This window comes from Brachyistius frenatus, unplaced genomic scaffold (genome assembly GCF_029030835.1).
Source record: "Brachyistius frenatus isolate BFR_SWC_R1_liver_20210118 unplaced genomic scaffold, ASM2903083v1 Contig_1, whole genome shotgun sequence".
Lineage (NCBI taxonomy): Eukaryota > Metazoa > Chordata > Actinopteri > Embiotocidae > Brachyistius > Brachyistius frenatus.
Genome location: NW_027210600.1, coordinates 8626601 through 8652027, shown reverse-complemented (window position 1 = coordinate 8652027; position 25427 = coordinate 8626601). Strand labels below are relative to the sequence as shown.

General features: G+C 39.5%; 1 protein-coding gene across 1 annotated transcript in view; it reads left to right on the top strand.

Annotated features, from left to right (window-relative positions):
* zbbx (zinc finger, B-box domain containing) overlaps positions 1-25427 on the top strand; it is a 57760-nt gene that overhangs the window by 21346 nt on the left and 10987 nt on the right. The window contains exons 8-16 of the mRNA XM_069687761.1: positions 4084-4293; positions 6144-6354; positions 8842-9001; positions 12827-12927; positions 16739-16860; positions 17040-17098; positions 18071-18270; positions 19064-19933; positions 24284-24510. Coding sequence (XP_069543862.1) covers positions 4084-4293; positions 6144-6354; positions 8842-9001; positions 12827-12927; positions 16739-16860; positions 17040-17098; positions 18071-18270; positions 19064-19933; positions 24284-24510 — 2160 coding nt within the window. The remainder of the gene's footprint in view (positions 1-4083; positions 4294-6143; positions 6355-8841; positions 9002-12826; positions 12928-16738; positions 16861-17039; positions 17099-18070; positions 18271-19063; positions 19934-24283; positions 24511-25427) is intronic.

Below are 25427 nucleotides of genomic sequence, written 5' to 3'. Positions count from 1 at the left end.
CCCAAATGAAGAAGAGATGAAGCCTAAGCAAACCTGACTTTGTAAACACCAAGCTTCACCACGTTGTCGAAAATAGTTGGACGAATGGACAAAACTTTGCACGTCACTCCTTGGTATATATAAGAGTGAAAAACTGTATGAAGTCTATGAATTCTTGACAGTGCACTGTGATATTTTGATACCAGCACACACTTTTGGATAGTGTCTCCTTGAAGGCAGTCTTTGCATTGATAATAATAATAATTATAAACTTTATCTGAATAGCACCTTTCATACAAGAAATGCAGCTTAAAGTGCTTTACAGCAAGATAATTATATGCAGTGTGTCACATAAAAACAGATATAAAGGAACATTTAAAAATGTAGAAAATAAATGAGATGCAGAAGAACAGATAAAATGCATCAGAACCCATAAAATGCATAAGAAACAGATAAATGCATAAAATTAAACACAACTAGAGTTAAAATAAAATAAGCAATATGCACTTTAAAGGCGCGGTAGTTCAAGTGCAGGCAAGTGCAAGAGAGCTTAAAGAGTAGCTAGTTGAAATGTGAATGTAAAGAGATATGTTTTGAGCTTTCTTTTAAAAGTATTTACCAAGCTAGCTTCCCTGATATCTAACAGGTAGTTTGTTCCACAGCTTTGGAGCGTAGCTGACAAAAGCTGAATCCCCAAATTTCTTTCGGCTGTTGCTGGGAACCTCCAACATGATATCAGCTGTACACATGAAAAGTGACAGAAGTTGTTTAGAGAAGGAAAAAAGAGAGCTTGAGAGACGTTCAAAGCCTCACCTACTCCTACAACTCTGAACAATTGGCGATTGTGTGAGGTTGGGATGATTTTTGGATTGTACGTTTGAGAAAGTTACTGCCAGACTTGGCCCATAGCAATTGTACCTCGAAAGGGGCATTCAGATACTGCTGGATGAACTGACAAGCTCTTAGTTTGAGGCATAACAGCACCTTCAGTGTCCATTGACGGGCACCTGTAAACCCAGCTGGCTGATGACCGAATAGAGAAAGAGAGCGAGAAGGATGGCTTTAGCATATGTACTGTTTAAAACTTCGTACGATGCACAGATTTGCCATGAGAGGGTCTTAAGATGAGAAAAATTATGTCCCCAGGCTTGTAGGATTGTTTTCAGACAAAGATTTGATTCTTAAAGATTTTATAGCCACTGGCAAATTCCCTCCCACGAGATACTGAATTCAGCACACAGATAGAGCATCACTGAATGAGCTCTGTTTTGCTTTCATCACTGAGTAGACCTAATATATTTCAGTTTCTGTCTTTGCCAAATTGGACTTATACAAATTTATCCATGTATAACAGCGTTATTACAGTATGCAACTGTTCAAGAACAAATGGAGAATCCATCACATAGACAAAGAGGTCCTGACAAGGATCCACTAAACATATGATGTTGCTTCCATCCTGCAGGAGAAAATGTCTGGTGTTGCCAAGAGAAGTGATGTAATGCTCAAAGAGGTCTGCTGTGTGTCACAGTTAATGCATATTTGGTTGATAGATATCCCACCCACATGTCAGATAGTGTTATGAGTTAAATTACCAAGGTCACCACAAAGGTTCCTGCTCCTTTTTCCTCTATGTTCAAAAAGTTTCTTCTATTTTAAAGAATCTCATCAGGCAGTGTGAATCTCTGTGAGGGCTGCAGGTCCACGTTTAGGAGCTCACAATGCAGAAGTCATTAAAACCCACAAATACCACACTGGAAAACATGGTCTCATGCTGCATGCGTGACAGTCAAGCTCCACACAAATGTAGAAATTCAGGTGGTTGATCATATCAGAGTGAAGCTGCTGGTTTCACCAGCCGACATTGAGATTTTAAAGAGCTGTTAAAAGTGCCACGCTTAATGTCATCAAATCCTCCTTTTGTCATAATTCCAACATAGCAAAAATGTACATTGGAGGTGTGAACTAGGGCAAACAAAGTGTCAAAGCCACGTGAGATATAACAAAATGCTTTTCTGAAAACATAAAGCAATCAAAAAGAAATGCAAAGACTGGGTTTCCTTCCCTGTTTGAAAATATAAAGTTGAAAATCATGCAAAAGAAAAATGATGCAGAATAATTGACCTATATTGAATTATACAATGCCAATCTCTGAATTGTTTTTAACAACAATAACTGATCTGCTGCTGGAAGCATATTGTCTCATTTCTGGTTGGCATTTCTGTGTTACTGATTCTTTGGTGCTGTATATTCTTCAGTACAACGGTTACTTACCTGCTGTACATTTAAACTTACACTTGTTTAGCTTAAGCAGATCCTCAGATAATTCATTCAGCTATTCAGATCTGCTACTCAATTGTCACTGACATTTCTTTGGTACAGTTTATTATATTTTAAAACTGGTTAACCCACATTGTTTGTCCACACTTACAAAATCTAAATCACAGACCATCAGGCTTTGGCTGCAGTATAGCAGTATGTTAGAAAAGTAAGCCTTCTACCTTTCCATTTTTCACAGCTTTTGTTGGGTTCCTAAATGGTGAAAGCCAGTTTTGCATAATGACTTAAGTCACCCACTGACTAAGAAGCTGACAGGCTTTGTTTGCCAATGGCTATGTATATTGTCAGCTGCACTCCTTTTTGTCATGGAAACCTGTCAATATGGAGCAAAACCGTTGTTCACTTTAAATGAATTCTATATAGAGGTGATTGGTGATAAATAATTGAGTTTGAGGTGGAGTGTGAAAGAGATCTACAAAAGAGCATCATTCTAGTGTTAGCTGTTGTCAGTAGCTGCCAGCAAAGGTGACAAGAATTGAAAAGCAGTAAAATATTTCATGAAATTACCAAATTTATTTTTAGCTTCTTAGCATGGCCCAAACCTGTTTCAGTTCCTCCACCTTTCCGTAACTCCTCATTTGTTTCTGTGGTTCTGTTGGACACTCTAAAGGACGAGATATCAGTTTCCAAATGGGTTAACCTGAGCAGCCCTACTGGTCAGTGGTGATTAATGAAAGAGAATAATGAATTCAGCCTGTGGTATACAGAAAATCAATCAGCACTTTTGCAGTGTGCTTCACATTCTCTCATCCAGTAGGGAGATATCTGATCACACTGTATGTAAATGCATTTTTTCAAGGAAAAACTGAGGATGTGTGTGTGTGTGTGTGTGTGTGTGTGCGTGCGTGCGTGCGTGTGCGATCTTTTATTGGACAAAGTTTAAATCCGCATTGCTTTGTAGCTAAAATGGGATATAATAAAAGCAGTAAACATGACTTGTGCTACCAGCTCGGTCATGTGATACACACTACCAGTATCTTTCTGCTTTTTGTGGATTAATTTACATAAAATAAAGGTGCACACATTACCTCTGTAAAATGGAGATCACTGCTGTGGCTTTCAAGGTTATGCCAGTGATGTTGGTATGAGCACTTAAAATGATTAGGTTGTACCCTTTAAATGGGGTTCATGGCAGCTGTCTAGAGTGGCCTCATCTCATTGCCTTTATGTCATTAGTGTACATCAAGTGGGGCTTGCTTGGTACTTATTACCTTAATTTGTGGAAAAACTGTGACTGATACATCTCGTGTCTATAGTTTGATCATACGAAGCTTGTTGTTGTTGATCGCAGTTGCAGTGGTGACAATAACAGCACTGGCGATGAGCAGTCTACTTCCTTACTCTCAGTGAACAGAAAAGCCATCTGATCTGCATTTTTTGCTGCTTGATGGGCAGAATCGTTGCTGACTTTGGTAATGTAAACATTCAACAAGAAGATTGAACTGTGAAATATTTCATCATAGAGTGGAACTTAGGCTAGCTGAATCGTTACAGTCTATAAAAACCTAAATAACAAAAAATACATTTTTAAAAGGTTGCCTCATGGATCAATTTCTTGTTTTATGCTTCACTTCTTGCTTTAACTCGATGTATAATGCATCAACTCGCTTGCTTTTATTCATTGGATGTACATTATTTTGTCTTTTATTTTCCATCCGCTCCTGATTCACTTAATATCCCTGCTATTTTATTGTATTTAGATGCTGTAATTCTGTTCAGCGTCAACAATCTTAATCTTGTGTCACACACTTTGCTCCTCTGTTACAGACAGACTTACAGACCCATGTTAGCACTCAAGATGTTGTCAGGTGCTTCCAGAAACAGAACAACCCGAGCTCCTATCCCAGTCCCAGTACCACCCCAAATTCCGATCCCACCATCACAGCCTATGCGATTACCAGACGAGGAGACGAGAGCCCAGAAAAAGGAACACAGGCTGAGCAAAAACATATGGAATATTACTCTGACTGCAGCGAGGTAGGTGGTAACTACGGCTATACTTATTTTCTCACCTTCACCACTACAGGTACTGTATAAGTGATAATTTATTTATGCATTTATAGAATTTTGTGAAGATGCATTGACTTAATCCAGACTTAATCCAGCCTATACTCTACAGTATACACAGTTTATTGATTTGCGAGCACATAACAGACAAGCACAATAAACAAACTCCTCCTAACTCACCACATTAAAGACTGCAGGAAACCACTTACTGGTTTGACTCCTCTGAACTTGATCAAGAAATGCACATGGTATTGAGTTTTTGACAAACCAAGAGAAGACAGGATCTCTTAAAAAGGAATTTAGAAAAACTAGGTTGATGCAGATCTTCTGCTTGTGCCAATGAGATTTTTATTACCTCAGTATGTGCCCTTTCATATGCTTCTGAGTATTAGCTTGTGACAACACAGGTCAGGTTTGTCTTAGTGTTTGTTCTGGACATGCTTTTACAAAGACTGCCCCAACAATTAACAAGTATTATTTTCAAGCGGTTATTGAACTGTGAACCAAATTTCTTTCAATTTAAAGTTCACTTGCTGTGACAATGCAGTAGAAACATATTAAACAAGCCTCTACACCATGTGAGTTTTACCTCAGCACCCTGTGAGTCAATTGAAAAGATTTCAAACAAACCCTAATTGACGCCATATCCACAGGCTGTATCTACAGGCAGGCGTGTGAACTGTATGTACCTCTGGACCAAATAATGCCCTCCAGCAGTGTAGGTCTGGCAAAAACAGTTAGATTGACATTTCAGACTCTTTACACCACAGAGCTCAGTTGACCTTATTCACACAGCAGTCATTTCAAACAGCTGGGGTCAGAAGGTACTGAGAAAATTCTATATATACTGTATCAAACTAGTATTTAACTTACTGAACATGTTTAGGCTTCAGAAACAGCCATGAAAAATCACCAATCTGAAAGGCAACAGCTACATCAACTTCCTTCCTGTACATGAAGGTCAATATATTTGAAATCCTGTTGGCTGAATATATAAAAAAAAATATGAACCCCCTGTACACCTCTGTAGATAATTGAGATTCATTATTTTGACACATACATTGGAGCCAACTGTGTTTTGGTGTGCAGAAAAAATGCGTAGACTGGTATAATAGTTTTCCTAATTACAGTTTTTCATATGTGAAGGTTCCAAGAATACTTTTAGTGTATTATAAAGGGAGCCCGAGGAGGAGAAGCCATTAAGGTGTCCCATCACTGTGGATCTGAGGTGTAATAGTTCAAATTGTTGAGTTTTTAGCAGACCTTGTTTACCTTTATATGATTTCCAGAATCTGGAAATGAGAAAATTACTACTGCTACTGAATGACGGCTGACTCTTTAGTTGTTCAGGTGGATACTTATGTATTAAGGATGTAAAGACATAAATCATTCTATTATTTTCCTTCCGATGAACATGACTCTGAAATTTCATATGAATTTTATTTCAGTTGATCTGATACTTAGAGGTCTAATATGAATATCGATTGCGTTCCTTTGAAATAATGGAAGTTATAGTCAACGCTACAACAACGTAAACTTAAAAGACACATTGTTGCTTGTCCCTGCCTGCAGAATCAGCAGAAAGTAGTGCATGGAAAATCGTCAGCAACAAATTTATATTTAGTAATGCAAACATCTACTTCACGTAAATTTGTTTGTGTTAGTATATGAGAAAAAAAAGAGTATCTGTGAGTAGTACTTGTGCTGCCCTTTAGTAATGAGACTGTATGCTCACGCAGTTTGGGAGCTTCTTTGTCTTACATCACATTTTGGCCATCAGTTACTGAAGCTACATTCATGAGATATTCCTTTTGTTGTAGGTGTTGGTTGTGAGTCATGGAGAAGTGAAAACGGAGGTAATCGCCGGAGAAGATAGGAAAGAATCCCCCTCCCTGCTTCTTAACGGAGATTACAACGAGGAGGAGTCTGCAAAATCTTTCCAGGAGGCTCTGAGACAATGGAGAGGGGAGAGAATGGATGGAAGAAGAGAAGCCATGACCGCGGAGGCAATGTGGATACCCGTCAGACCAGGTGAACTGTCGAAGCCACACAGACAAACACATAAACACAGGAAGGGGGTGGGTGAGGGAGGGGGTCGATGTCATAACCTGGCAACACATAAAACCATCATCGATGGTCACATGTACGGTACTATCCTGTTAGAAACGCCATCCTTCTTTTGGAGAAAACAGGCTTAATTCTTCGGTTGGAAAGTATTCATAGTTTCTCGAGATTTAAATGTTGCCAGTATTATGGATGAGACTGATGAGGAAATAATCCTCGTCCTTTACTTTCATGCTACTGTTTCTCATTATTTTCTTTCTCTGCCCTCTCCTCTTTCACTGTATTTACAGTGCGTTGGAGTGGGGCATCTAATGCAATGCAGTACAAGAGCCTCGCAGCAAATAACTCCCCTGGAACCTCACAATGTTTAATTTGTGTTGAGAGTGCCACAGATTCAACTAGATTAAACTATAAATGATGTTATGTATGCTGATAGTAGGTGATCTGCTGCAAGGTGCTTGAGTTGGACTGCATTAGAATGCATGAGTGTTCATAAGGTGAACTTGCCCATAATCTTTTCATATATTCTCCTTCTCCTCTAGTACTCCTCTGGCTTGTTGTTAATCCATCGGCTGGCTGGAGTACTGTGTAGAAATGCAGTTGGGTGATAACTGTATTGGCATTTTACCGTCAGTCAAACCTTTCACATTACACATAGTCATTTCATAATTAGTATACAAATATTAATTAATGCAACTTCAAGTAAAAGTAGGTAACCCCACTTTGGTAAAAAGCAAAGTTCCGTTTTAATCGTGCATCAAAAGACTGCATTTACTGCCTTATGGTTGCATGACTTAGCCAACCAGTTTCAGTTTACATCCATAGGTTGACTTGGCTTGACTTTGTTAGTCTTTGTTGTTCTTGTTCTGCTATCTACTGTATTAGTCTGTAAATTAATTAAACAATACATAGATCGATAAACAAAGTCACATTGTGTTCACATCCTTGGCCAATAACACTCAGATAGAACACAAAGTTGTAGCCATGACTATTGACAATACTTTAAATATGGATGTTGCTACGGAGAAGTTATAAATTATAAACATGAATGCTTCAAACACATTTTCAACCAAATGTGAGATATGTTTATAATCTGCCCTTCTGTTCCTAAGTTATGGTGTTGAACAATGGCCAGAAACATGTTTTTGCAGAACAGTTTGATGGCACAGTGAAGGTGACCTCTGCCCTTTCGGATACAAAATGTCATCACTTAATTTTTTCCTATTAGAATTGAAAATGTTGTTGTAATTAGCATATTAATTATTGAGTTATAGCCACAAACCTGTTTTTTGAGGTCACAGTAACCTTGACCTTTGACCAGCAAATTCTACTCGGTTTATCCTTGAGTCCAGGTGAACCTTTGTGCCAAATTTGAAAACATTTTCTCAGGGTGTTTCTGAGACGAGAATTGACAGGACACACAGACATCCCAGAAACATAATGCCTCCGCTCATGGCTCTCGCGGGCATTGATGGGAATGGAGTGAACGGGCTGTTGTATAAGAATACTACTAACCACATATCAGTAAAAATTACATCCATTCTTGTAATTTTTTTCACCTTTCTCCATACTTCCTTTCCGAGCTCTTCCTCTACTCTTCCCTTCCATTTTCATGTTCTCCTCAGCTTTCCCGCTTCCTTCTCCCCGTCTGTGCATTGATCTGTTAGGGCCGCATAGAAAGTGCTTACCGCTGCAGTAGGAGGTAATCCATGGCAGTTGCATATTGAGATAATGAGAGCAATGTTAGTGGTGGCCCAACTCCACACCACACCACTAATCGCCTCTGCTGTATGAATGTGTGTGTACACAAGCTCCACTGTGTCAGGCAATTTTTGTGCCTTTTCCCATATACTGTGTTGCCACATGTGCAGTGCAGTTATTGTGTGTCCAGTTTTATGTTGGTGTGTATTATTATCGTTATTATTCCAGGTTCTGTGTGTATGTGTCTAGGTGATTGTGCTTTTTATTAGCCCTCTTATTTTCTCTTCTTTACTGCTTGGACATACTCTTCTCCTCTACCTTTCGCTCTGCTCTGCAAATTGCTGCTAGCCCCTCCAGCCCTAATTATTTCTGTCAGACCAATGGCACCCCGGCCCAATTTAAAGCTGCCACTGTGGACTGCCAAAGTGTCTGGAGTACAATCATAACATTTCTCTTTCTTACTTCTATCTTTCCCTTTCTCTTATGCACTCACTATGTTCCTTTTGTATTGTGTGCATCTTCTTCTCATTCCCAGGGGGCTCTCTCCTGTCTGTTTGTGTTTTGGCACTTTTGGCATGGTGACAAGGTGTTCTCTCACTTCTTGGAAGGAGGTGTGTTGAGAAGCTGGCGGATTATATTTTCCTGCTTCCCTTTCTACCTTAGTCTCACTCTTTCTTACCTTAAGGCTATGTTTTCATCCTCTTATCTTAACTTTATTAGTGTGTGATCTCCCCCTCCTCATATTCCTCTTAGTATCAATGACAGCTATGGCAACCCAAGCGGACCTTCCGCCAGACAGAGGAGCTGAAGGACGAAGAAGAGGAGGGGGAGAAGAGAGGCTACCTGTCAAGGTGGAGTTCACAGAAAGCAGCCTCACCTACATGAACAGACTGCTTCTCAAGAAGCACCGCAGGTACAGACAACAATGTGCATGCACCACACATACAGTACATATTCTAAACCACGTAGGCTTCACTCATCATATTCAGACAGCAGCCGCCATGAAAAGCTTTGCTTCTCCCCTCTTCATTATGCATGACAACATGTAGTTTTAGTTCTTTATAATTTTAGAACTTTACGTGATTGAAGAAGCTCACAGTTAGGTTTTGTGCCTTCAGAGGAAAAACATATGGTTGCTAAGCGAGACACAACTCTTTAGTTTAGCCACTGACATGTCTCGTGTTTATCACAGATTTTACCACAGCTTTTAATGTGACACAATCTGTCAAAAGTAAGGACTGTGATTATTTTTTAAATAATTACTACTTTACGTGGTGATTATAGCATTTTTACTGTTTGTGTAGGTTTGATACAGTATTTGTCATTGCTGTGCCAAATTATTGTTAAATTGAATATATTTAGTGCAGTTGTGCAAAGCTTTGCACTTACTTTTAGAAAACAACTAAAAAAAACCCCAGATAAAACCATTGTGATGTAATTCAAATGACATATTTCTGCACTAATGTGAAGGTAGATTTCCTGCTTCCTTTTCTACATCTATGTACATTAAGGTACATTTTTATTTATATTATTCATTGTGATTCATTTAGTTTTCATCATTGAGGTGTTGCATCATGGTGACTTGTATCCATGGACATCAAAAAATTGTAGTCAATTTGCCACCATTTTAACAGACACATTCACTAAGTGACAATTTGCTGAGGTCACTGCTTGTACAAGTGTGAACATTGATATGACCACATGCACACACATTTTTAACATCAACTCCCAATTTCTCACATCACACACACACCTTCTCTTGCTTTTTCCATTAATGGGAACACAAATGTACTCTCGTGCACACACACACACACACACACACACACACACACACACACACACACACACACACACACACACACACACACACACACACACACACACACACACACACACACACACACTTTCTGTCACCACAGCACATTTCTCCTGGCTCTCTGTGGTCAGCCTGCAGAAGTCACCAGTGTACAAAGCAGTTTCTTAGTACTTATTGTGTGGTGCACTGCCTGCGGGCTTGGCTTCAGCAGGTCCCATTATTACAGCCTTTATTTAAGCGGCTCCTTTTGGGCTGAGTAGTCCACTGGAGAGCAGGTCAGGGGAGAGGGGAGCAGAGTGCAGTTTTAGGCCCTTTGACTGCCTGAACAGGAATGCTCTAAGTCCCCGGCCATAGCAGCCTTTAACTGTGGAATAGACCAGAGAACCAATCTAGAGTGCAATAAGCCTGCAGCAGTGATGGTGGCAGAGTTTAATGGAGAGACAGAGAGACTGGCTGGCTGGCAGAAAGATAGAAGGGGTGGTTGAATTTTAACAAGCTTCAATAATAATGGGGAAAAGAGTGAAAGAAGGAGGGAGTGTGGAGGAGGAAGAAGCTCTAAAGAATCCGCTAAAAGTGCTCAGCTACATTACAGTCGTAAACTCTATCACCTTGGTAGATTTGTGCGTGGCCTGCAGGTTACAGGAAGCGACCTTGTGACCAGGGCAGTATCACTCTGATTCCCTGGGTTGGATGGGCAGTGTGGGTGGGGTAAGTGAAGGCTTGTCCTTCCATCAACTGCCGGAGTATCTGTGATCAAGGCACTGAACCCTGAAATATAAGTCTGCAAAGGCATAAACCTGAGATCCTGGCACGTACCTGAATCTGTAAAACCTGATTTGACTGCGCCAGAGATTTAATGCTAAATTTATGACCCAAATCTGGCTTTTCTTATCTAAAAAAAAGAAAAGAAAAAAAAAGCCTTTTAAAAATACATTTTCATTGTCAAACTATAAAAAATTACTAATCTTGGAGCCCCCATAGAGGCTTACACACAATAAGGTATGTTCGTTAAAACACAAATGGCTTCTATGAGATCTTGAACAATTGTTGGCTTAAAGACTCCAGTCCGGTCATGATGTTGCTCCATGTCTGAGCAAAAAAGAATGAAAGCAGAGCTATGAGGTTTTTCGATTCATATTTGGGCACCACTTTCCGTCTAGCAGAAAGAATTAAGATTTAATTTTAATAGGCTGCATAGGCCTATATAAAAGTGATCAGTCAACATAGTCTGAACCATGACTTCTACATTCAGGGATTTCTTTCAATATCTTCCAGGAAATACATAGGAGCAAGTGCTTGGTCAATAAGGATATTTATTGAACAATTTTTACACCAACAATAAAGTATATGAATATATATTGTAGTGTATGGATCATGTCATGAACAGGATTTCTGAGCTATAGCGGAGTGATGGTGGGAATGCATAATACTACACTTATAAGCGCAGCAGAGAGAGAATAAAACAACGGCGTTGTCGGTTGCAGGAAATAATTCAAATCAATTAGTCTCAATTAAAAGTATGTGTTTTTCACTTGGTTTAAAGTCTACTTAGGTTTAATCAGAAATATGGAGCGTGGTAACTCTAAGACGATCAGAAAGTGTGAGATTAACTTAAACACAGAGCGACTAATGATAAATATTAAGGTTAATCAGAAGAAGAGAAAAAGCCCGCTTCAGTCTGAGATTTATAGTTTTTATGAATAAACATCAATGATATGTACAAGTGTTATTAATTTGCATGAGAAACAAACAGAATAAAACATTATACGTGCATTATAGTTTCAGCTTGAAGACTGAGTTAGTCATTGTGGAGTTGTAACAATGTTCAACCATAGGGCAGCAGTCTGGATAGTTTCGCCTTGTGGGGCTGATGGAAGGGTCAGAGATCAGCTGGTTCACAGCATGAGACAGAGTCAAACCCAAGAATAAAAGGGGAGTTTATGTTTGTCTATTCGGCCTGATGAGTTTTATGACGTGAAAGCTTTTTGGAGTTTATCTGTAGATCTGTGGTGTCCTGTGTCGTAAGTTCTTGTGACTTCAGGATGACCTGATGCTCTATGTGCTGAAGAGGATGTCTTGCTACACATACATACTGTAGATGCCAGGATGCCTCAAAACATGTTTTTCAATAAAGTAGTTCAGTAATTACTGAATTCATTTTTTTTTTTCATTTTAAAGAGACAATAAAAATTTGCCACTGCATTGCTTAACATAGAACGTCTCCAAATTGCTCTTTTTTTTATTGTGAAGAACAATGTTGTATGGATTCAAAAGTCTCCTCAAAGACACTTTACCAGAGTTGGTCTTTTCAACTAGGGATCTTAAACTCTTCATCCTCTGCTCCATATTGTACTTTCTCATACATTTAAATACATTATATACTGTGTATGATGTATCAGGAAGGATTCAAACATACATCTCCAAAGGGAGGTAAAAATGCAGGACCAGAGGGAACCAAAAGAGCTTCATATATTTTTTTTTACTGCTTTCTGGCAAAAGCCTCAATGCAAACAACCTAAGGCGAGTGAGGCTACTGCATGTAAAGTACTGGATGTATGGAGGATGAAGAAAAGGACCCGCAAGATTAAATATAATGATCTGAAACAAAGAAAAGACAAACATAGCCAGGTTTGAAGATATGAATTAAGTTTGAAGAAAAGATATAAACTACAAGCAACTCCCCTGCTGCCTGCAAAGTGTGGCTCAACAGCCTCGCACTGGACAGTTTAGACTTAAGGTATTGCTGTGGGCTGTTTGCATGGGGCTGCAGGATAGTGATCTAACAAGAGAACAAAACCATAAGGTGTCCATCCAATGGGTGATCCAGCTTTCAGGAAATAAGGAAAATGGAACGGTTGTTAGTTGATATTACTTTTTTGTCAGGAGTCCGGCCTGATTTCAACATGATTTTTCTGTTTCCAGAACACCAATTGAAATTTATCAGCCCTCACTGGCCTTTGGGACAGATTTAGTATCGGTACCTGCTACAAACACTGTGGAGAAGACTACAAGCAACCTAACTGGTAATACACACACGTGCACAACCACATACGTGTGTACATCTCTATGTTCAAAAACACCTTTTGACACTAAAATAGGACATTGACATACAACCTTGAAAATTATTTTCCTGTGCACTCCATCCTTTTCAATACACATACGACAAACAGGCTCTCAAACAGAACAGCCAAACCGCTCAAGAGTAGTTTGACAGATGGCCTGCATGAGCACACACACACACACACACACACACACACACACACACACACACACACACACACACACACACACACACACACACACACACACACACACACACACACACACACACACACACACACACACACACACACACACACACAATAGCAAAATCTCTCCCTCTCAACGGGTCAGGCGTATCAGTGCCAGCCCATCCATCCGTGGCACTGTGACGGGTAATCACTGGCTGTGATTGTGTGGGCAGCGGGCTGTTAGTGGTGGCTCAAGCCTGACAGGGTAAGGAATGGGGCAGGGAGAGAGGGGTGGGGTTCGGCCTGTAGTCTGGAGCTCACGGCCTGGAGCTCATCAGTCAGTGGAGTGTTCTGACTTTCTGCCCCCCAGTCAAGGCTGAACGGAGACAGGTACACCAGGATTATCTCTCCCCTTCCAAACCTCTCAACCCCGCGGCTGTCAACTGCCTCTCATCACCTCAATCAACATTCTCAAGAAGATGTGTTTTGAAGAAAGACTTGATTAAGCAACAGTGAACTTAAGTTCAAATCCTTGTTTTTTTGCTTGCTGCAAAGAAAAAAAAAAAGTCACGCCCTAACAATTACTTTGTAATGCCATGAAAACTGTTAGAGGACAGTTTTACACAGGGAAAGTGGTCAGCAATGTCTATGTGGAGTTTGCATGTTCTCTCTGGGCCTGGGCTTGGTTTATTCCAACGGTCCAAAGAAATTTATGCTTGGTTATTAGGTAATTCTAAATTGAATTGAAATTGTGAATATAAGCACAGATGGTGGTCTGTCTCCTGTGTTGGCCCTTTAATGAACTGACCTCGTCCATCCTGTGATGGACTGGCAGCCTGTCCAGTGTGGACCCAATGTCAGCTGGAATAGGCTCTAGCATCCCCTGTGACCCTGTACAGGTTGAAGTGTGAAGAAATAATGGATGAATGGATGTTTTTTTTTTTTTATCATGCTGGAAGATGAGTCATTCACATCAGAGAATTGCACTACTAGTTCCAAATGGTTATTTTGTAATATTAAATTGAAAACGCTCTGCTGTTGAGAGACCCTCCTGAAGGAGGGGTTCTCAATTGAATTTGATTTTTTTTTTAGATTTTTTTTTTTTTTTTAAACTGAATGTTTCCTTGTGAAATTGAATTGATTTGCTCTGAAACTGTATTTGCTCCTCATGGAAACGTCAACTTTTTACATTCAGTTCACAATTCAAATTCAGTTAATGAAATTCTATTGTAGTTTGTGTCACACATTCAGGTCTTTGAGAAAGAGCAGGTAAGTGCAGATTTTCAGAACTTCTTTTCATGGCTGCAGTTATGCTATCATTTGTATACATACATTTTCCTCTCATACGAAGCACAATCAAAAAGTTCTTAGACTGCTTTTGTTGCGTGCAAACCGAGCTCCGCACCATGACATGCACGGACCGGGGGGAAGCTATAAGTTTCATTAGTAGGCATGTTTTATACTTGCCTATTAAGAATGGTTAGTGAACAGTTGGTTATCCCTCACTTTTCTATAGCAAAACTCAGCCCTTCTCTATTCATATAGAAATTCACATCAGAGCTTTCATATTTGTGCTCACAATTTAATAATTGATACCTCACTGTTTTTTGTTACATGCAGATGTAAGGAAGACCATATTGTGTTTGGGAAATGTAGAGCTCTTCAACAGCTGATAAACTATTCCTTCCACCTGCTTCAAACTTTCCTAATGTACGCCAATTACAACAGGCTGCAGAGCTTCTCCTCCTCTCCTGTCTTTGAATATGAAAGGGTGGGCAATGTGTGTGTCCATGAATAATAAAAGATGTTTTCTGGCATCATGTAGGGAGCACCCCCCCTTGTTTTAAATTCGCATTTTCCTGAGATGTCAGACCCATGTGGTGATGTGATAGAAAGATTGTTAGTATGAGAGAGAAAGAGGAAGCGAGGGAGGTGGCACAGACAGGTATCTTGCAGTGGTAGAACAGCAATAGAAGAACACATACAAATCAAGAGAAAAGAAAGGGAAATATCAGCATACAGGTTTTATAATAGTAAGTTGTATAAGTTATGATCGTTTGATCAACTTGCGTTCATGTGCCTATCAAAGTAAGATGATGTATACTATGGATATTAAACACATATCCCCAGAAGACGAAGGCATACAGTATAGGAACTGTAGATGATCACATGTGTGTGCTGTACTCATAACAGTGAGGTAGTATCCTCAGCCATGACACCATCATTCATCCCCTGCTGTGTCAGCATCATCTTTCAATTTAAACAAAATTATAAATGAATACAGAACCAAGTGAGCAACTCTCTATGACCCGGACTTCTCATCAGTGGAGGAGGAGGAGGGTATAAGGGAAGACATATGTCTGTTGATCTCAAGTATTCAGTCATGGCCGTTAGCATGTTTCACCTGCAGAAGAATTTACACTCCTGTGCAAAAGTCTGAGGCAATACAAGTAAGTGCAGGATACTTTAAAAAGTATGAGTTTTTCTACCTCAATGCAATGTAAAGTAAACAGTAAGAAATCAATTTAAATTCTGGTGTTCTCTGAAGTGCACAATTATTCAAGGTACTTGGCACAGGTAGGATGTTTCAAGCATCTCTGAGAACTTGCCACTGTTCTTACTGTCTCATCATGCAATCCGACTTGTTCTTCTTGTTGCTGAAGATGCTTCTTATCACTGTGGCTGTAACTTGGGGCCACAGTCGTGCTGCAGATTTCATTTGGGACAGATAAGACACATCCCTGATGGTATTGTTTGATCGACAACAAGAACATGTTCTATTCAGTTTTTGCCATTATAAATAATGCAGTAATGATAACCCATATTTAATAGCCTGGCCAGTTTTGTTTTGTTTGTTTGTTTGTTTGTTTGTTTGTTTGTTTTTTGCCAGTTTTGGTTTGCCTGTCTGAATGTTGAGGTATTTTTGATGGAAAAGTTATTTTTGATGGCTTGGAAGTAAATGTATATAATGAGGGGTACCAAAAAAATAAATGATAAAAACAGATTTTTTTTTTTGGGGTGGGGGGGTGGGGTGGGGGGAATTCTATTAAATATTTGGTTTGATTTAATCCCCCAATTTATGTCCATCATTTATCATTCAGAGGTGGGTCACCTTCAGTGCTGCCGGAGCATAAAAAAAGTTCAGTAGAAGAATGCCAAAAGCTGAGCATTGACCTGGGAGGTGAGCAGAATGCTGAGGGTTGGTTCGGCCTGTGATTGGTACATCGGCCAGTATGCATGGTTTATGACAAAGGCTCCTGTCAGTGCAAACTCTGAATGATAAATGCCTTACAGAGTTGGGATTTCTTTAATCAACTATAATTTTACCATTAAAGAACAGGTTTACCTGTAATTTTCTTTTATAAAAATATGTCTTTAATTAATGTGTTCCTCTTAAAGTAGCTTTCTAAAGATAATATGTTTATACAGCTAAATCTGGCAGCATCAAAAACAAAGGAAGGTAACAGATGCCCTGAGTCTCTCATATTACAACATACATCATGGCTCTCTTTTTCTCTTGCCCTGTCTTGATTTGTGTGTGTGTGTGTGTGTGTGCGTGCGTGCGTGCGTGCGTGCGTGTGTGTGTGCACGTGTCTGTCTTTAGCTGAGGAGGAGGATTTGCGTCGCTACTGTGCATCACTGTTCACTGTCCCTGTCAGCAGGGGCAGAACTGAGCCACAGATTACTACACCTGAGTCGTGCCTTGTCATAGAAGTCCTGGATGAGGTGAGAACAACTGAAGCAAACATTTTCCCTGCATGAACACACGTTGAACCTCTACACAGGGCGAATGGGAGAGTCTACACAGATAATGTTAACACCTGCACACAGGGCTTCGCAACACCGCCATATTCTGTCTTTCCATCTCTGCCTCACTCACAACACCGATCTCTTGTTTTCTGCAGCCATGCAGAGACATAAAGGGGAACTGTGCTGCTGAACAGAGGACAGACATCAACAGAGAGTAAGCCTCAATTTAAAATAAGTGTATCAGGACCTCTCGGGTACCTACCACATGCACACTACCCTGCTTGATAAAAAAAAAAGCAGAGGTTGAACCGACTACACTCATCTTACATGCAGACACACAGCCAAGGGAATTCTATGGAAAATTCCAAAAGTGGATCTACTAAATAAGATTGACAGAATCTCCATTTATTATTGATCAGTTCTCGTTCATCAGCTTTTCTGTATGTAGTCAAGATAATATACCACAGTAATATTCCTCTGAGAAATACACACAAGTTTAAGGCTGGCTTATTCCATGCCAAAAGATACCAACAATAACTGAGATGACTCCTAAATCCTTTTAACGACAAGTGCATGTTACGCAACATGTCATGGCTATGTAGTGTGTTAATGTGTGTTACAGAGAGAATACAAAAAACTCTCTTAATTCCCATTTGTCTCAAGAAAAGATACTGATACTTTCTCACAGAGTGGAAATTTGTAGCTGAAACCATAAAACCCAATAATTTACAATAGAATTTGTAAATACTTAGTAGATGAGTCTCATGAGTTGACAACCTCATTTTTTTTAATTTTTTTTTATTTTTAATTTTTTTTAATTTAAGGGTTAAAGGGCGATTTCGGAACATTTCTAAGCAGCTGGTAACCCATCAGGTGAACAACAGGTCTCCACTTCATTTAATTAGCTTTTTGTTCCTTGGAGATGAAAGAGAAAACGATCAGATCATTCACATCATTTCTGTGCATATCTTGGTAAAATCAAAAGAGCAATATTGTGGAAGCTGGTGTCAGTATTCAGTGTTTGTGGTATAAACAGCAGAATGTTAATTGCATTATTTAACCTTCAGACTATTCATATTTAAGAAGGAATCCTGTTATTAAAGTAAAATGTGTTAAACCTTTCACATGTTTAGACATTATCAGGTGAATGTGGAGTCATTCACAAAGTGCTGTTTTTCACACACAGGTTCCCCTCTGTTCAAGAAATCTCCAGGAAAGAAAAAACACTGGTGCCCCAAACAGCTGTATCCAGTGGTGGGTTGTCAAGAGTCAGCCCCTCTTCTGCCGGTCCAGCACAACTATCCAGACAGTCTGGAGCACCCAAAACAGCCCAGAAGCTGCATTCATCTGAGACTCAGACTTCACAAGCACAACGCTCAGTTGAATGTAAGTTTTTCAGGGAAAAGTAAAAGGGCAAAGCTTTCTGTGGAAACATTTTTGTACCAGGGGCAGATCAAAATGTTCAGAATGGTACATTTTTGGGGTGGTTTGCAACATGAAGGTGCACTATTTAAACTATGTAGATAAATACAAAGATATCCTGAAATTAAACCTCTATAAGTTCCAGTGTGCCCACTGATTCATCATTGTTAAATTCATGTGACTTTTTTTGCAATGTAAGCACATTTGCCATGACTCTGCACTCTGCAGTGGCTCATGAGGAGAGATGGATGGCAGAAATTTGTTTGTTAAGGGGCACACAGTGTGGTGTTACACTGACAATTTAGCAAAACTGAAAATGATGTCACTGGTTCATGTTTTAAAGTACAGAAAATGCAGTACCTGACTGAAGAGGTATTTGCAAAGTCAAAATACAATTCGGAGCTGTATAACTTGTTCCTTTTATAGTGATCTAAGCTATTTTATGAGAGCCATTCTCACAGTGTAATAATACAGGGTTTTAGTGTATCTGGCCTCAAGGACTGAGAACATTGTTGTCTGTAGATCAGGTGTGAAAGGCAATTGATTGATTCTATTTTTACGTTGAAAAAAACAATCCAAACATCATGCTAGAAGTAAATTAGAAAAGATATAAAGCTATGGGGTAATGCACAGGGACTAATTGGTTTGTTCTGATAATCCTGTGTGGGAACCTTTTTTTTTTCTATATCGCAGAAACGTGACCGCATGCTTGCAAAATAATACACTTAATATTGATTGTATCTCATCCTTTTCACAGCATTGCCCCATACAAGTAAACCCACAGAAACACAAAGAACTTCAATGGCATCAATCAAGACACTAGCCTCAGAGCCACCAGGGACCATCTACTCTCCCACTATTCACAAATCAAAAGCTAAATGTAAATCACCACAACTTTTGTCCTCATTGCCACATTCCCAGTCTGAGATTCCCAAATCTTCACCCTCCCCTCTCTTATATTCAGCTTTGGATGGTAACAGCTCACCAGTCCCAGAAGAACATTTCTCCCCTTCTCCATCTATATCTGTGTCCCTTAGGTCCACTTTCACAGTCTCACCATCAAGCTCTAATGAGTCGACCCTACTACCCAGAGTTTATTCAGCCCCATTACGAAAAGGTTCAGACTCATCTTCCTTTCAAGAACAACCTCAGTCCTCCCAGTTATTTGCAGAAACAATCTCATCTCCAAAGCTTTGCGAATCACCAAGAAGCAATCTGATGTCCCCACAGCAATCCCAACATTCCTTGTGTGACCCAGAGTTTCTTCTATCAGATAATCAACTCCTGCTGCCTTTGTCACCCGTGTCTGCTAGTCCACAGCTGCCACTGAAAACACCGGCACCAGGTCTGGTACAAACCACCTCTGTGCCATACGGTGTATTTGCAAAAACCCCATCAACGTTATCTCTATTTAATGAGTCCCCTCCAGATGCATATTCTAGATATAGGTCAACTCCAACATATGGGGATGGTCCGGTGTCCATGTCATCTACCCCAATATCTGATGACCTCAAATCAACTCTGTCACATCAGGAGACACATTGTGTCCCTTCATCCCATCTCCTGAATGTCATCCAGAACCCTGCTTTAGCTGTGGAATCGGAGGAGGAAGAGGAGCTATCGATAGGTAAATAAAGTGTAATAACAACCTCTCTTTTGGTGTGTGTGTGTGTGTGTGTGTGTGTGTGTGTGTGTGTGCGTGCGTGTGTGTGTGTGCGTGTGTGTGTGTGTGTGTGTGTCTGCCCTGATCACGTTGCGATGGCAAAACGAGCATTTAGACACACAGTGACTATTTGTTTTCATAAAGAAATGCTTGTGTTTACTAAGTTTACTATTTATGGGAAATGAGATGGATTTAAACATTTCAAAATTTCTGACAAGTCTTCATAAAGGCATGGGTCCACATTATGACTTTTGAATGCTGCTTCCTGACTTTCAAAGATTAAATATGAGGTTTATCCAGTCTATCCAGTCTGTAGGGTTTTAGCTGGTCTTCATGTTCCTCCCACAAAGAGGAGAAATGAGGAAAGGAAACAAGGAAATTCCTATCTTCTTTTCCGATCCTTGTTTCCTTTCCTGGTTTCCACTCCTTGTTTCCTTGTTTCCTTTCCTTGTTTTCTTGTTTCCTTGTTTCCTTTCCTGAAACAAACTAGTAAGTTAACGAGGAGACATGAAGAAAAAACATGTCTTTAAATTTACCTGCTTTTCAATAGGAATTTGGTGTGGTGAATTAAACATACTGGTTTTAGCTAGTAAACAGGAACACAAATACACAAACAGTCACACATACATGACAAATACACTCTGCATATCTTCATGTTTCTCCTAAGCTTAACATGTCTTGCATGCAGCCTGGTTTCTGTTCTTCTTTTCTTTAGCTTAAGTGTGGCAGCATTACCTCACTTGAGCTTCTTATGTGTATGGTGCATGACTACTCTGTGATGGTGGTGTAGGGTGAACTTCAACTACAGAACTGTGCATTTACTTGGGTGCACTGACTCCAACTAGAGCATAGGGTGCCACATCCACTCCCTATCACCAACAATATACAACAAAGTTATTATTTGCACCAGCGCAGGCAGATACGATTAAACATTCATTTATTTCTTTATCCTCATTATTCAAAAAGAAGTGCCAATTTACACCTCATACAATTAACAGTTCTAACTAAGAGAATTTTATTTGGGAAGAATATTTCCACCTCTGCTCTCATGGCCGAGATCTTGAATTTGTCAAAGTAGGGTTTCTGGTATAATTTCATCCACTTGCAAGGTGGAGAAGGAACGTGAAAGGGCCATGCCTAACAATTAGTTTCTAAATAGCCAGGTTAATAAGGGTTAGAAACAATTTTAAATCAGTAATGATTATAGAGCTGCATAAATCTGTTGGTAATTAGCTACATTTTGCAGCTACAAGTCTGCTTGAAGGCAAATATATACTCTATATGCCTATCTACCCAAACCTCCTTACTTTCCACTGCACTAATACAATTTGTACACAGTACTTCTGTTATACAGCCTATTTCCCATAAATTGATTTTATTCATTTTGCATTTCAAAACAATATTTGCAGAGATTCCCAGAGACCACGCCATACTTTCTTGGAGTTTAGATTTGGGTTACAAAAATATGAAAAAGAGAATTAAACACATTCATGTTTATGGATGGAGAGGCACAGCTCTTTGCTGTAAAGTGATTCCTACACACTACACCACAGTTTGAACACAATTCTCAGTAGTCAGGCAGTTTATGTGAATAAACTGTTTGTGGATCTTTTTATTCTAAGCCAATTTAAATCCAACCATAAAAAAAAGTGTTATTTCTATTTTTATTCATATTGATTAAGATTTGGTTTTAAGTAAACACCTAACATAAAACTACAACAGACGGAAAGGTAATTAAAACTGCAAGCAGTGATATGCGGGCCCTCGCACGCTGCACGTTGGGGATCCAGCGGGTCGGGGCCACCGGCTCCCCGACGTGCAGCGTGCGAGGGTCCGCATATTCCCGCTTGCAGTTACAATTTTTTTTCTCGATCTTGTTCCTTATTCTTTTTAAACAAAAATTGCCTTTTTTTTGGCAGCTTTAACATTTTCAAAAACTCATGAAAGTTGGTGCCTGACGCACGTGCAAAGTTTCGTGAGGTTTGGAGCATCGTTTGACCTTAAACATCAACTTCCTGTGTCACAGCGAAACATCAAATTTAGCCGCATCGGCTGGGCTATACTATATACAAAAATTACTTTTGGGTCACTTTTTTGACGTGATGCTATCGACATGTATCATTTTTTTTTTTTTTATCATAGTTTGGACAACATGCTATATTATGACTTTTCTTTGAATATTTTGGATGACATACTTTGGATATTTTGGATTACCTTTTTATCACTTTTTGTATTAAAATGTATGACCTTTTTCTGAACTGACACGCATGCCTCAAATTACTTCTCACTGTGAGGCAACTGCTCCAACCACTACACCACTGTGTCATACATGTTGTCCGAAATATGAAAAAACATGAAATGAAAAGTGACTTTTGGGGGATTTTTTATTTTTGTTTGAGTTTTGTATTGTTGTTGCCTTTTGGTTTGGTATTAGTATGACCGCATTTACAAACTTGAACCAGTGTGGCTTACCCTTAGAGGGCACACGGGTGGGCCACGGGCACACCGATCGACGAAGACGTATAATTTTGATAACTTTTAATTCCAAACATGTTAAGAGTGCACAGACTCAATTTCAAGTTGGTCCGACAATATATGTAGGAGGAGTTTGTTAAAGTACAATATGTGTGAATTGCCAAAAATGGCGACTAAATTTCAAAACGGCGGACTTCCTGTTGAGTTGACGTAATGGTGAGTTGGAACTTTTTCGTTCATCTAGGTGTGATACGCATGTCCAAGATTGCAGTGTGAAATATTTGTATTGTGTACATCAATCTGCACACGAGCAGATCGGTTTCCTCTTCAGGGAAGAGTTCTCTCCAACTACTTTGCAAATCTTCTGTCATAATGGCAGTCCGCCAAGGTGCACCTGTCTCTCAAAGGGAATGAGTGATGACACTGATGTTACACCCAAAATAGACCTATGATTATTTAAAAGACTCGATACCGAGCTGTGAACGATGCACCTTACTTTGTGCTCAGATTACCTGTCAGACAAGCAAAAGGTTTTGGACGTGGGCCTAAATGCACTTGCTCTGTGCGCTTAGATCGTGAGAATAGTGTGCTCCATGTTCCTTAGTAAGATTTTCCACATGTAAGACCTGTTCACAAAATCCCCCGAAGAGAGCAAATCTTAATAAGGAACAGCAAGAACTCCGAAGCTGAGAGGAAGGGTGGAGTTGACCTCGTAGCTATGGATGACATTGCGTTTCATCAATTAACTTAAGGACAAGTCTACATTGGTTGGTTGACAAATGCCAGGTGTGTGTCTGGGAATGTGAAAAATACATGCAATTAATAAGGAACGAGAAGCAACTTTTGGTAGATAGATAGATGAAATACTGACTTGTGTAAGTGTGTTTGTATCTGGTACCAATTAACATAATAGGACGTTTATTTTTCAGCTGACTAAACCAATCATTATATTTTGATGTTATAATTCTGTATACATTCTACAGTTTTACGGACAATATTCCAGTGATGATGATGAAATCACCTTATTTTATGTATATATCACAGTTTAAATAATATATTTTGCTCTTAAATAACAAGCCTTAAGATGTTTTGCGAATTCTGCCCCAGATCCCAGTTAATGACCCGACTGTTTGCATATGTCCCATTTGTTTTTCACTGACTATATTGTTGTGGGTCTGTTTGTGAGGCCATTCATGTGCCCACACTATAAATGTGTCTGTACAGGTTATGATTTGCTGAGGCCTATTTGTTTTTCAGAAACATTGGGAAATGTAGGAGATCCTTTTTAGAATTAAAACTGTGCAAAAAAATCTGGGCTTTAAATTCAAAACCTTGTGTCTTGTGAACTGTGGTATCAGTTTAGAAAAGCCTATTATTTCACAACTTTTCTTAATCTTGCTTTTACTTTATCTCAGTTCCACTGCCTGCCTCACACCTCTACCTCTCTTCCTCGATTCATCCATCATCTCTGTTCTTTCCTTCATCCTTTGCATCCTTCACTTCTGCCACTTCCTACAGCTCTTTGACCAGCGTGGCACTGAATGCCTGCTTTATCAGTTTATCAGAGCTTTTCAGTGTCAAGGACACTCACATCACGTGTTACGTTTTTCCTCGTATGTTAGAGATGAAAATGTTGCTTCAGTGGTTCAAAGCACGATAAACAAGGACAGTCAGCGTGTTTTTACCATTCACCTTGAAAGTCCAACATTGTTTAAACCACGTAAATACAATGCTATTCTTTTAGATTAGAGTCCAGCACGAGGAAAAATAGCCTTTGTTCATCTTGAATCATAACTAAACTGCAGTTACTTAACACGTGTGTCTGTATTTTTCATGAAGACAGCGGAGATGAAATGTCCAGTGATAGCCTCGGTCTGGCTCCACATGAAGACGACTCTTCAGACGAAGAAGCACAGATGCAAGGACGTTTAACGAGAGAGAGATCCAGAGAAGAGCAAAAGAATCCTGCCATAGCTCATCAAGAAGATTCCTTTGTTCCTGCAGAGGCAGAAACGGAGAAAGATTTGCAGACTGATAAGCCAGAGCAGCTGTCAAAACCATCCACGGTAACATATTTCAACATTCCTGTGTGCTTTTGGTTCTTAAAAGGGTGGACACAGAGTTGTAATAGCTCTGGGAAGCTCTAAGTACGTTTTATAAGTGGGAAACTCTAAAGGCATGAATATGTAAGAAATTACTGACATGAGCCTACTAAATTCAATCCATAATGTAGTCTGTATTTAACCATTGTTTCAATGTGACTTAGTTTTCAGTCATAAAAGACTGACTCATTACTTTTGAGAAGACATTTTTTGGCCACCCTATTGAAGCCTGGATAGCACTTTATTTTGATGCAGAGGTGCAAATCACTGATGTAACACAATTCACAGCACCACAAAGTTTTTCATCTCAAAAGCAGAAGTCCTTTTGCTTAATAAAGATTCAACACAGTCTCTGCAAATGACTGTGGTGAAAAATATTTGATTGCATACAAATTGCCAACAAAAGAACGGAAGAATGTATAGTTCTAGTAATATTCCCATGCACTGAAGTTTGTCTTAGAAATTTCTCAAGGCTGGTTAATAAAAGGAATACATTGGCAAGTTTTAGAAGTTCAGTACACCGGACATAATTGCCGTGTGGAACGAGAAGACTTCCGCGACCTACAGTCAGTTTCTTATTGTACCTGACCCGATCTATTAGATAACATTTGTATCCTGGTAATTACTTTACATGATTCATCTATAGCTCAGAGATATCTAAAGCTGTGGTGTTAAAGGTGCTAACCATTGAGGGAAGAAAAGAGAAACAGAGTGGATTAAAAAGGCACTGCCTGAATGGTCAATGGACTTATCTGCCATTTAATGGTATGAATCCTTTACACTGTGACAGAGGAATGAAAAAATAAGGGGTGGGGGGAGGGTCTAGTTGCTTTATTAAAAAGCTGGAACAAAATTAAATTCATGATTGTAAGGCTGGTGGT